This window comes from Pongo abelii, chromosome 9 (genome assembly GCF_028885655.2).
Source record: "Pongo abelii isolate AG06213 chromosome 9, NHGRI_mPonAbe1-v2.0_pri, whole genome shotgun sequence".
NCBI classification, from domain to species: domain Eukaryota; kingdom Metazoa; phylum Chordata; class Mammalia; order Primates; family Hominidae; genus Pongo; species Pongo abelii.
Genome location: NC_071994.2, coordinates 70808105 through 70820511, shown reverse-complemented (window position 1 = coordinate 70820511; position 12407 = coordinate 70808105). Strand labels below are relative to the sequence as shown.

The window sequence follows — 12407 nt, the reverse complement described above, 5'->3', positions numbered from 1 at the left end:
TGGGGCTGCGTTACTAGATATATAACTCACAGACTAATAAGTGACAGACCCAGAGCTCAGCCTCTCTCTGTGGCCTACTTGGAGTTCAACATGGTCAGTCTTTCAAGTGAGGAGTGTGCTACAGTTCCAGGATCATAGGGTCTTCTGGGGTGTTCCCGCACGGCCCAGGATCTGGAGCTGCAGGGCCTGGATCTCTCTTCGCAGAGCCTCAGCATGTTTCAGCAGCAGCTAGAGCAAAGCAAGCTCCTATACAAGCAGCAGCTGGAAGAGTGTCGGCATCAAGAGAACCTCATTGAGAACCTGGCCAAGCAACGGGATGCCCTGCAGGCTCAGCAAGAGGCTTTCCTGGAGCAGGTGGGCTCTTCCTGCCGCCTGCCCTGCACTGCTCCTCTCTCGAAAGAGGGCAACCCCTCTAAGGATACCAAGAGGAGAGGATGAAGTGACTCATCATGGAGTCTCCTGGGGGGAGGGGACAAAGGTAATAGGATGGCTTGGGGAGTGGCCTCTCATGGGGACTCCAAGGAGGAGATGATTCCCCTAAAAACACCTTGAAGGAAGAACAGAACATCTCAGGAGCTCACTTCAGAGGGTATTTCTCCTCATTTAGATGAGCAAGGCATTTCTGGAGCCTCTGAGCCAGCTGCAGGTGGCTGACTTTGAGGAGATACGGAGCTATCGAGCACCACCAGAATCTGTGGTCCGGGTGACTGATGCAATGTGTGACTTGTTCCACCGTGAAACAGGCTGGGCCAGTGCCAAACAGCTGTTATGCACTGAGGATTTTTATCAGGTAGGAAGGGTGGAGCACAATGAAGGAGGATAGGGGAGGCATAAAAGGGATACTTGGCAAGGCTAAACTGTTGGGTCAAGGTCCAGAGCATCCATGTCTTCCTCATCCGTTGAACATACATCCTTCCAGGAGCTGGTGTTCTTCCCCAAGGAGAAGATAACAGACTCAGAGCTGATAAAGTTACATCTAATTCTGAAGGCTCCAGGTATGAACGATGCAGCCCTGCAGGCAGTGAGCCGACCTGCAGCCAGCCTGGCAGCCTGGCTCTGGGCTGTTCTGCACTATGGGCTGGCACATTGCCGGGGACTGCCCACGGGCCTGCTGCTGCAGCAAGTGGAGGCAACACTCACTCGGGAGCAGGCCCGCCTGGGCTACTACCAGTTTCAGGCCCAGGAGACCCTGGAGCATAATTTGGCCCTGGCTAAGATGGTGGAGGATGCCCAAGCTTCCCACAACTGCGTGGCAAAGACCCTCAGTCAAGCACAGTGTGGGCAGTATCACAAATGGCCCATGAAGGCTGCACTGCTCACGCCTATGCATGCCTGGACTACACAGCTCCAGGTAACCATCCCCCTCCCGGATGTCTCCCCTAAAGTTCCTTTTATGCCGTTCCCCTGCTCCTCCCTGTGCCCTCACTGCCTCCCTCTGTCCCTCTCTGCACTCCTTGCCGTGCATTCCTCCACACCCCACCTTGCCCTCCCTCTGCCATATCTCTGCCTGCACCCTCCTCACTGGCCTACGCAGCCTCTGGTCTTCCCTTCCACTCCAGAAGCTGAAGGCACGCTGCATGACTGTGTTCGGAGATACCCTCCTATGTTCAGCTGCCATCATCTACCTGGGTCCCTTCCCACCATTGCGGCGCCAAGAGCTACTGGACATGTGGTTAGCTCTGTGTAGGGGCTTTCAGGAGGCTCTGGGCCCAGACGATGTGGCACAGGCACTGAAGCGGAAGCAAAAATCTGTCAGCATACCACCAAAGACCCCCCTGCTGGCTACACACTCTCCCTTCAGTATTCTGTCCTTGCTGAGCTCTGAATCTGAACAGTACCAGTGGGACGGAAACCTGAAGCCACAGGCAAAGTCGGCCCACCTGGCAGGCTTGCTTCTGCGAAGCCCCACCCACTACAGTAGTTGCCGTTGGCCTCTGCTGCTTGACCCCAGCAACCAGGCCCTCAGCTGGTTGGACCCGCTGCCTCTGGAAGAGAATAGATGTTTTGCACCAGCCCCCACTGAGGGTGGAGGTAAGCAGGCATAATAAATGCAATGCTTCTGGAGTATCTGAACTGCCCAACACTCAGCCTCATGTGGTCTTTCCCTTCATAATGACGACACTCTATTTTTGTGATCAGGATGTCCCAGATTTCACCAGCCTATACTATAGGAATAAATTTGGTCACATTTATTTTTTCTCTTTATTACAATGATTCTGAATCTACATGACTGATTGGTCCATGATCTTCCACCTCCCCGGTCTACTCAGCACTACCCAAATTTATCCAATGTTCAGAAATCCTGGGGAATATTTCTGTTGGCTCTGTTTGGATCGGGGACCCATCTGGGTGGAGTATTGGAAGGAACATTTTCTAGGAAAGGGAATAGAGTGTTTATTTCCCAGAAGAGGAGGCTGGGGATTGAGTTTGTGAGAAAAATGTGACCTTATTTGGAAAGGGGTCCTTTCAGATGTAATTAAGTTAAGGACTTTGAATGAGATCACCCTGATTCTTATCCAGATGGGCCCTAAATCCTGCAAGTGCCCTTACAAGAGGCAGAAGAAAAGGCATAGAAAATACAGAAGAGAGGCTATGTGAAGATAGAGGATGAGTAGGATCCCTCCCTGGAATTTTAGAGTAATAATTGTGATAGCCAACATTTATTGAGTGCTTACTATGTGCACATCTAAGTGTTTTCCATGTATCACTTCATTTAATCTTCACAGTAACCCTATGAGGTCGCCACTAATATCAAACCCATTTTGCAGATAAGAAAATTGAGTCATAGAGAGCTTAAGCAACTTTCCTAAGATGTCTTCCTGCAGACCTTCCCTCGTGAAATGGATACCTTGAGTGAATTCCTCCCCTAAGGAGTCTGATTACTCCCCTAAGAAGAGCTCCTCTGAATCTTTCTGCCCCAGGGAAAGGCCTCATGAGAAATCAAAACAGAGAGAGTAAAATGGACATGAAAGAGGAAGATGATGAGAGTGAAGAGAGTAATGAGGCCAAGGACCAGACAAAAGAGCAGAAGGCAGAGGAAAGAAAAAATGAGCAGGAGAAAGAGCAAGAGGAAAATGAAGAGAAAGAGGAGGAGAAAACAGAGAGCCAGGAGTCAAAGCCAGCCTATGAAACTCAGCTTCCATCTGTTCCCTACCTTAGTGTTCTTTCAGGTGCTGACCCAGAGCTGGGTTCTCAGCTCCAGGAGGCAGCTGCTTGTGGTGAGAACTGGTCCCCACCCACCCTGGCTCCTTTTTCACTTGCCCCATTCTGTGACTCCACAGGCCTCCCACACCTCAGTCTAACTTCAGTTCCCATCCTTCATCCCGGGCACTAACTATATTGAAGCGTCTTGTGGGAACCCTCCTATCAGCCACAGGGAAGCTGGTCAGAGCTAGACCTCGTGCCTGGGGAATGGGGATCATGGGTGCTGGCATTGTGGGTAGGGTGCCTTTGCCTCCCTCTCACAGGCCTGCCTGTGCTACTGACCAACGTGGAGCTGGGTCTAGGGTGCCAAGAACTGCAATGGCTGCTGCAGCGGGAGCAGCTGAGTCCACCCCAGGTGCAGCCTGGCTTCTGTCTATATCTCAGCACCACCCTCTCCCTCTGTGCCATGGAAAAAGGTGAGGCCCAGAGGGCAAATTGCCAGCACAGTTGTGTGGACACACTAGGCCCTCAGCACCAGCCCTAAGAGGGCTTCACTCAACCTGGCCCAGAGCAGGCACAGGTCTATAGCAGGGAGCCACACTCCCTGTCTACTGTACCCCCTGGCTCTGCCAAGGGGAAGAGGTTAAGCATGTCGCATGTTACCCCAAGTGCTAGGTTGTGAACTGCTAAAGGGGCTGAATGTGCTGGATCTGGGCCTGAACATGGAAATACTGGAAGAACAGATGCTGCATGAAATCTTGTGCAGAGAATGTCCTGAGCTCGAGACCCGCTGGCAGGACCTAAAGATCAGAGCCCTAGATACCTGCAAGGCTGTGGAGGCTGCTGAGGTGCTTGGGGGCTCAGTCTGTGGGTTGAGATGAGCATTGGATGGACCTGGGTAAGCGGGTGGAGATGAATGTAGACATTTGGGGACTGTGGGAAAGGGCCAGATCCATCCAACAAATGAGTGTATGCAGGAGCGGCTGCTGACGATGCTGCTGTTCCAGAATCCAAAGCATCAGAAGCCAGCCAAGTTTCTGCGGAACATGGTGAGGGCCCAGGGAAAGCTATGCCAGCTGCGTGCTCATTGTGAAGAGCTAGAAGGGCAGAAACTACAGGAGATGGTATCGTGGGCACCCTATCGGCCTGTGGTTTGGCATGGAATGGCCATGGTAAAGGCCCTAAGCCAACTGCAGAACCTGCTACCACTTTTCTGTATGAGCCCAGAGAATTGGCTGGCAGTCACCAAGCAGGCTCTGGACAGCATGAAGCCACGTGAGATTAATCACGGGGAGGACCTGGCCAGCCATCTACTGCAACTGAGAGCACACCTGACCCGCCAGCTGCTGGGCAGCACCGTGACTGCGCTGGGCCTTACCCAAGTACCCTTGGTGGGTGCATTGGGCGCTTTGGCTCTGCTGCAAGCGATAGGGAAAGCATCAGAGCTGGAAAGATTGGCACTCTGGCCTGGACTAGCAGCCTCTCCCAGCACAGTCCACAGCAAGCCAGTCTCAGATGTGGCTCGACCGGCCTGGCTTGGGCCAAAAGCCTGGCGTGAATGTGAGATGTTAGAGCTGCTGCCCCCATTTGTTGGCCTGTGCGCCTCCCTGGCAGGCCACCCCAGTGCTTGGCAGGCTTACCTGTCACTATCATCCACAGTGCTGGGTCCTGCACCTGGGCCTGGGCCTGAGCCACTCAGCCTCCTCCAGAAGCTGATCCTGTGGCGCGTTCTGCGACCTGAGTGCCTGGCAGGTGCCCTGGCAGACTTCACCACTAGCCTCCTGGGTCGGCCCCTGGATGAAAACATGTGCGCTCCCACCATGCCCTTTAAACACAGTCAGGCTACTCAGCCCATGCTGATCTTGTTGCCACCGCCTGGCCACCCCTCAGCCACTCTGCATCCTCTGACTGTCATCCAGAAACTGGCTGCCAAGTATCAGCAGGTTTGAACCTAGTTTCTTGGCCACAGAGTGACCCGGCTCCTTTGGGCTGGGGCGTGGGGGACCCCCTCCAAGCATTTTCATGGATCTTTCTGTACTACTCAGGGACTTTTGGGATCATAGTAGCATTAGTTTGGGTCCCTCGGGTCACCCTAGGATCACTTTGAGTCATGCTGCCATCTCTTTTTTGGTCCCCAGGGGCAGAAGCAACTGCAGGTGATAGCCCTGGGCTCTGAAGCCTGGGACCCAGTCTCAGTTGTGGTCAGCACTCTATCCCAGGCTATGTATGAGGGGCACTGGCTGGTGCTGGACAACTGTCATCTGATGCCCCATTGGCCAAAAGAGCTGCTACAGCTCTTGCTGGAACTGTTAGGCAGAGCCAAGGGTGAGTTTATTGCCTAGATTGGCTTCCAGGATCCTATCCGACACTTGGGCCTTAGCTTGAAATCTCGGGCCTCATGGCCAGTGACCTAGCACCAAACTTGTCCACTTGGCCTTGTATCTGACTCCTGACACCCCTAGCCTCAAGTCTGATCCCTAGACTTCTGCCTGACCCTTTATCCAAGGACTGATCTCAGACCCTTGTCTGACTCTAGTGTTTGCAGACCTGGAATCAGAACAGCTTTTAGACCAACCTGAAAGCAGGAATGTAAGCACTGTTCACAGAGATTTTCGTCTTTGGCTTATTGTGCCTGCAGAGTCTAGTGCTTCTTTGCCAGGTGAGGAGCTTAACCCCCTACAGGCTCTCAAATTGGAAGTGGGAGGGCAACTGTGCTGTGCTGACTCAGCACTCTCCTTCCTCCCCAGCTGTGCTGACTCAGCACTCCATGCCTATTTTCTGGAACCAGTCCCTGGAGCTGGGCCATGTTTTGATTGACGGTGTGGAGCTAGCCCAGCAAGTACTCTACATGCAACCCCCCACCCAGGCACTACCTCTGCTCCTCCTCCATGGCCTCCTGCTACACCGGCAGCTCTATGGAACAAGGCTGCAGGCACACAGGGGGCGCTGGTGAGGGACCCCACCCATTCCTGCTCAGTCAGTCACTCAACAAACATTGAGTATCTTCCATATGCTGGGATGAGTAAAACTAATTCATTTGGAAGCTCCAAAGAGCAAGGGCAAGGGGAAGTCAAGGAAGGCTTCTCCAAAGACTTTGAGATTTTACTTTGAATTGAGTCTTAAAAGCAGAGGCAAATCAGGTAGAGATCGACCTTTCTGAGCAGAGGGACCTAAACTCAGCAGAAGGGAGAAGACTTGAGTGTGGTTGACGTGGACATGCTGGGTGTTGAGGAGGGAGAAGTAAGGCTCATTATAAAGGGCCTTTAAGACTAGGGCAAGGTAGGCCAGGTGCGGTGGCTCATGCCTGTAATCCCAGCACTTTGGGAGGCCGAGACGGGTGGATCACGAGATCAGGAGATCGTGACCATCCTAGCTAACACAGTGAAACCCCATCTGTACTAAAGATACAAAAACTTAGCCAGTCATGGTGGCAGGTGCCTGTAGTCCCGGCTACTCGGGAAGCTGAGGCAGGAGAATGGCGTGAACCTGGGAGGTGGAGCTTGCAGTGAGCCAAGATTGCACCACTGCACTCCAGCCTGGGCGACAGTGCGAGACTCTGTCTCAAAAAAAAAAAAAAAAGACTAGGGCAAGATGCCTGATTTTATCCCGAAGACAGCGGGAAGCCACTGAAGCGTTTTAAGTAGAAGAAGAAACAATATCCTTTGAGTGTGTTGGAAAGATCACTCTGGATGCAACGTGGAGAATGGACCAGAGGAGGCAGGACTGGGGGCAGGCAGAGCAGCTTTAGGAGACTCTGGAAGTCTCCAGGGAAGAGATTGTGATATGGGTGGTAGGGTGGTAGCCATGGAAGGAATAGAGAATAAATATGGGGTGAAGAGGAAGGAGGAGTCAAGGATGACTCTCAGATTTTTGCTTTAGATAATTGGGTGGCTGGCGGTACCTCTCACTGAAATAGGTGGAACAGGTTTTATGGGGGGAAATGATGATTTCAGTTCAAAGCAAGTTGTATTTGAGGTGCCAAGTGGCAATGAACCTGAAGCTCAGGAGAGAGGTTTGAACTGAAGACAAGACTTGACAGTCCTCAGCATATAGATGATATGTGAAACCCTGCTTTCCACTCCCCTTCTCTAGGAGTCAAGTGACTCTAACCCAGGTTCTTCAGACCCAAGATCAGCTGTGGGCAAGTCTTAGCAATCCCTGTGCTGCCATGCAAGAGCTGGCTGGTGAGACCCTTCCTCTCCCCCTTGGAGTCATCAGCCCCCAGGAGAGCCTGGAAGAGGGTGGGGGTGGGATATAATTCACAGCTTTGGTTTTGGGGGTGGTGGAAACTGAAAGTACTGGAACTGAGAGACTCTAACCTCATCTTCAGCTTCAGTTTTCTACGGGGGTCCTCTGGGGGACACTGAGGACAGGGAGGCCCTGATTAGCCTCACACAAGCCTGCCTGAGCCCCAGTAGCGGCAGCTGGGTCCAGCCACACACACCCCAGTCTTTGCTGGCCACACTCATGCCCCTCCCAGGTAAGCCTCACTCAGGTATCTGTTTTGGGGTAGGGAATAGTGCAATGCAATGCCACCCCCCACAGAAATGTGGACAGCAGTCTCCATAAAGGTATATGAGGGGGTAATATTCATACTGTTTTGGGGGTGATGGCAGTAAAGGATCAGAGGAAGGCCTACTCTCTCGAGTCTAGGGTGGGGAGAGTCCATCTTCTCCCTCACCCCTCACCTCTATCCCCAAGAGCTAAGGGAGCTGGATGCAATGGCAGAGTGCAAGGCCCAGATGCACCTACTGCCCTCACCACCTGAACCCCGGCTCTGCGGACTGAGTGAGGGCCCCCAAGCCTGGCTGTTGCGACGCCAGAGTCGCGCTCTCTTGAGTGCGCTGCAGCGGAGTTCACCCGTGTGGGTTCCTGAGTCTCGAAGAGGCGCCCAGCTCGCGGAAAGGCGACTGCGGCAACGCCTAGTGCAAGTCAACCGGAGGCTGGCGTCACTGCAGGATCTGCTGACCCACGTGGTTCGCCAAGACGAGTCTGGCGCCCCGTGGTCAGTGCTGGGGCCGAATGAGCGGCGGCCTCTGGAGGGCGTCTTAGAGACCGAGGCTTTAGAACTGAGCCAGTTGGTGGGCACGCTACAACGCGACCTTGATTGCCTGTTGCAGCAGCTGAAGGGCGCACCCCCGTGCCCCTCCCGCCGCTGTGCTGCGGTGGCCCACGCTCTCTGGACTGGCCGCCTACCCTTGCCTTGGCGACCTCATGCGCCGGCCGGTCCGCAGCCGCCCTGGCACTGGCTGCGACAGTTGTCGCGCCGTGGGCAACTGTTGGTTCGTTACTTGGGCGTGGGTGCGGACGCGAGCAGTGATGTACCAGAGCGCGTCTTCCACCTGTCAGCCTTTCGCCACCCGCGCCGCCTGCTGCTGGCCTTGCGTGAGGAAGCTGCCCTGGACCAGAATATGCCTAGCTCGAATTTCCCTGGTAGCCGAGGCTCGGTCTCCAGTCAGCTCCAGTATAAACGTCTGGAGATGAACAGCAACCCTCTGCACCTCAGGGTATCTTCGCGCCGCCCTTCGTTCGCGGTTCCAGTCCCCTGGAAGTCTCTAATTACACCTCGCAGTTACCCCTTCTTAGTGATCTTGCCCCTCGGTAACCCTGCTAGCTTCTCTGATCTCGCTCCACCATGACCTCCCACCCCCTAACCCGCACTCCCCACCTGCCACCTCCCAGCTTCCTAGCCTTGCCTGACCAGCTTCTGACGCCCCCAGGTGGAGAATGGTCCAAACCCCATGGTTCCAGAGAGAGGGCTGCTGCTGATCGGGCTACAGGTCCTACATGCGGAGTGGGACCCAATAGCTGGAGCCTTGCAGGACGGTCCTTCCAGCCAACCCAGCCCTCTGCCTCCCATCAGCATCAGCACACAGGCCCCGGGCACCAGTGACCTGCCACCCCCAGCCGACCTGACTGTGTACTCCTGTCCTGTGTACATGGGAGGGCCCCTTGGCACCGCTAAGCTGCAGAGCAGGAACATCGTGATGCATCTGCCCTTACCCACCAAGCTCACCCCCAACACCTGTGTCCAAAGGAGGGTCCACGTGTGCAGCCCACCCCTGTCTTGAGCACATCTACCAAAATAAAGCTGTAGTGATTCCATGAAAGATTTCTGAGATATGGGGGTAGAGTAGGGTGTGTGCACACCAAGAAGGCAGAATGTGACACACTAGGGGAAAGGTACACTATGCATAACTGAGAAAAGAGGAGGTATATTCACACTGAAGGTAGAAGAGGGCATGTGCCTGGCAGCTGGGAAGGGGAAAGTGTGGGTACACTTGGGGTGGGGTGGGACTTGGTGTTAATCATGTATCCAAGAAGCTAGGCAGACCCAGCTGTGGCTGACACACAGAATCCTAAATCCTTGCCCCACTCTCTACTGTGGTCTCAGCACTTGTGCTAAATCCACAAGGGATATGTTTGAAAGGAGAACATTAGTACTCAAAATTCTTTCTTCAACATATAAATAATTTTGATGATTTTGAAGTCCTATAAAGAAAACAAAATAGACCGATGCGTCAAGAGGGTATGTGATGAGAGGGGAGCAGTTAGTATAATTTGAGTGGTCAGGGAAGCTTTCTGCATATTTGAAAGTAGCTATTTAAAGATCTAGACGGAATATTCATTCAGGTAGAGCCCTCAGTAGGTACAAAAGTCTTGAGGCAGGAACAACCTTGAAGTGTTCAAGAAACAGAGTATGCAGCCAGAGCATGGTGAGTGAGGGGCAGAGTGACCCAAAATGATGGAAACTATAGAAAGGGGTGGCTCACATGGTCATGGTAATGAGCTTGTATTTTTCAAAAGTATAATGAGAATGTATTGTCAAATAGTAGGTGGGAGAGTATATGATCTAATTTGCATTTTTTCAAAGGTCACTCCGCCTGTTCTATGGCGGATGGATGCTAGAAAAGCCAGGGTGACAAGGCGGAAGATCTATTTGGACCCAATTGAAGTAATTCAAGTAAGGGATAATGGAGTTTGGGCAAGGGTCTTAACAACAGAGATGAAGAATTGACAGATTTAAGAAATATTCTGGAGGTAAAACCAGCAGGACTGATGGAATGAATGTGGAGAATAAAGGAAGAGGAAGAATCTAGGGTGATTTGGATTTTAAGCTTGAGAGACTAGGTGTATCATGTGTCATTAACTGAGATGGGAAATTTGAGGGAGCAAGCAGCTGGAGCTAAGGAATCAAGAGTTCTGCTGCTTTGATATTTTCTGTTATTATTAGTTGCATGACTGCATGCTATGCCAGGGTGAGCCTGTCCAGCAAAAGTTGAGTTAGAGTATGGCAGAACTAAAGGCCTATATGAGCTTCACTCCTTGCCCCCAAGCATCAAAACTTACGTAGTATTAATAAACTTAGCTCCCTTGCTCTATGGCTAGGTACCAGCTACATGGTGGGAGGAAATGCAAACAGAAGTATATACAGGCATACTTGAAGCTATTGTGGGTTTGGTTCCAGACCACCACAATAAGGCGAATATTGCAATAAAGCAAGTCACATGAACTTTTTGGTTTCCCACTGCATATGGGTTATATTTACACTACATTGTAGTCTATTAAGCATGAAATAGCATTATGTTAAGTTAAAAAAAAAAAACAAGGTATACCAGCCTGGCCAACATGGCGAAACCCTGTCTCTACTAAAAATACAAAAATTAGCGAGGTGTGGTGACGGGCACCTGTAATCCAAGCTACTCAGGAGACTGAGGCAGCAGAAGAATCTCTTGAACCCGGGAGGTGAAGGTTGCAGCGAGCCAAGATTGTGCCACTGTACTCCAGCCTGGGTGACAGAGCAAGACCCTGTCTTAAAAAAAAAAAAAAAAATTGCATACCTTAGTTTAAAAATACTTTATTGCTAAAAATGCTAATAATCATCTGAGCCTTCAGCAAATAGTAATCTTTTTGCTAGTAATCTTTTTTGCCTTAATATTGATAGCTGCTGATCAGGGTGGTGACTGCTGAAGGTTGGGGCAATTTCTTGAAATAAAACAACAGTGAATATGAGTCCACATCAATGGACTCATATTTTCATGAAGAATTTGTCTGTGGCATGTGATGGTGTTTTACAGCATTTTACCTATAGAACTTATTTCAAAATTGGAGTTAATCCTCTCAAACCCTGCTGTTCCTTTATTAACTAAGTTTATGTAATATTCTAAATCATTTGTTGTCATTTCAACGATGTTCACAGCATCAGAATTATAGATTCCATCTCAAGAAACCACTTTCTTTGCTGATCCATAATAGCAACTGCTCACCCATTAAAGTTTTATCATGAGATTGCAGTAACTCAGTCATATCTTCAGGCTCCACTTCTTATTCTAATTCTCTTGCTGCTTCCACCACATCTGCAGTTACTTCCTCCAATGAAATCTTGAACTCCTCAAAATCATCCATGAGAGTTGAATCAACTTCTTCCAAACTCCTGTTAATATTGATATTTTGACCTCCTATCATGAATCAAAAATGTTCTTAATGGCATCTAGAATGGTGAATCCTTTCCAGAAGGTTTTCAATTTACTTTGCCCAGATCCATTGGAGGAATCACTATCTATAGTGGTTCCTATAGCAGCAATAGTCTTACAAAATGTATTTCTTTGTTTAAATTTTCATTTCTTTACAAAATGAATTTCTTAATAAGACTATAAGACTATAGCAGCAATAGCCTTACAAATGTATTTCTTAATAAGATCTGAAAGTCAAAATTACTCTTTGATCCATGAGCTGCACAATAGATGTTGTGATAGCCGGCATGAAAACAACATTAATCTCCTTGTACATGTCCATCAGAGCTCTTCAGTGTATTGCCAATGAGCAGCAAAATCTTTAAAAGAATGTTTTTGTTCTGTGCAGTAGGTCTTAACAGTAGGCTTAAGATAGTCAGTAAACCATGCTGTAAACCGATGTACCATCATACAGGCTTTGTTGTTCCATTAAGAGAGTACAGACACAGCAGATTTAGTATAATTCTTAAGGGCCCTAGGATTTTCGGAATGTTAAATGAGCACTGGCTTCAACTTAAAGTCACCAGGTACACTGGCCCCTAACAGAAGGTCAGCCTGTCCTTTGAAGCTTTGATGCCAGGCATTGTCTTCTCTTCTCTAGCTACAGTAAGTCCTAGATGCCATCTCCTTCCAACAGAAGGGTGTTTCATCTACATGGAAAATCTGTTGTTTAGTGTAGCCACCTTCATCAATTCACTGCAGCTTCCACATTAGCACTTGCTGTTTCACCTTGCAGTTTTATGTTATGGA

The 12407-nt window shown here is 50.5% G+C and overlaps 1 protein-coding gene across 13 annotated transcripts in view; it reads left to right on the top strand.

The window, feature by feature from the left end:
* The window catches only part of DNHD1 (dynein heavy chain domain 1), a 72870-nt gene extending 63616 nt beyond the window's left edge, over positions 1 to 9254 (top strand). For 7 of the 13 annotated variants that reach the window (XM_063711286.1, XM_063711285.1, XM_054524763.1 and 4 more), the window contains 15 exons: positions 205 to 354; positions 608 to 790; positions 920 to 1351; positions 1560 to 2031; positions 2922 to 3218; positions 3468 to 3620; positions 3814 to 3992; positions 4122 to 5087; positions 5283 to 5469; positions 5681 to 5803; positions 5892 to 6093; positions 7237 to 7328; positions 7475 to 7624; positions 7846 to 8651; positions 8865 to 9254. In XM_063711286.1, coding sequence (XP_063567356.1) covers positions 205 to 354; positions 608 to 790; positions 920 to 1351; positions 1560 to 2031; positions 2922 to 3218; positions 3468 to 3620; positions 3814 to 3992; positions 4122 to 5087; positions 5283 to 5469; positions 5681 to 5803; positions 5892 to 6093; positions 7237 to 7328; positions 7475 to 7624; positions 7846 to 8651; positions 8865 to 9215 — 4743 coding nt within the window. In that variant the 3' untranslated portion in view covers positions 9216 to 9254. Of the gene's footprint in view, positions 1 to 204; positions 479 to 607; positions 791 to 919; positions 1352 to 1559; positions 2032 to 2768; positions 3219 to 3467; positions 3621 to 3813; positions 3993 to 4121; positions 5088 to 5282; positions 5470 to 5680; positions 5804 to 5891; positions 6094 to 7236; positions 7329 to 7474; positions 7625 to 7845; positions 8652 to 8864 lie in introns of those variants that run through there. The other 6 variants (XM_054524769.1, XM_054524764.1, XM_054524768.1 and 3 more) reach the window with 6 other exon arrangements.
* The last annotated feature ends 3153 nt before the right edge of the window (positions 9255 to 12407 follow it).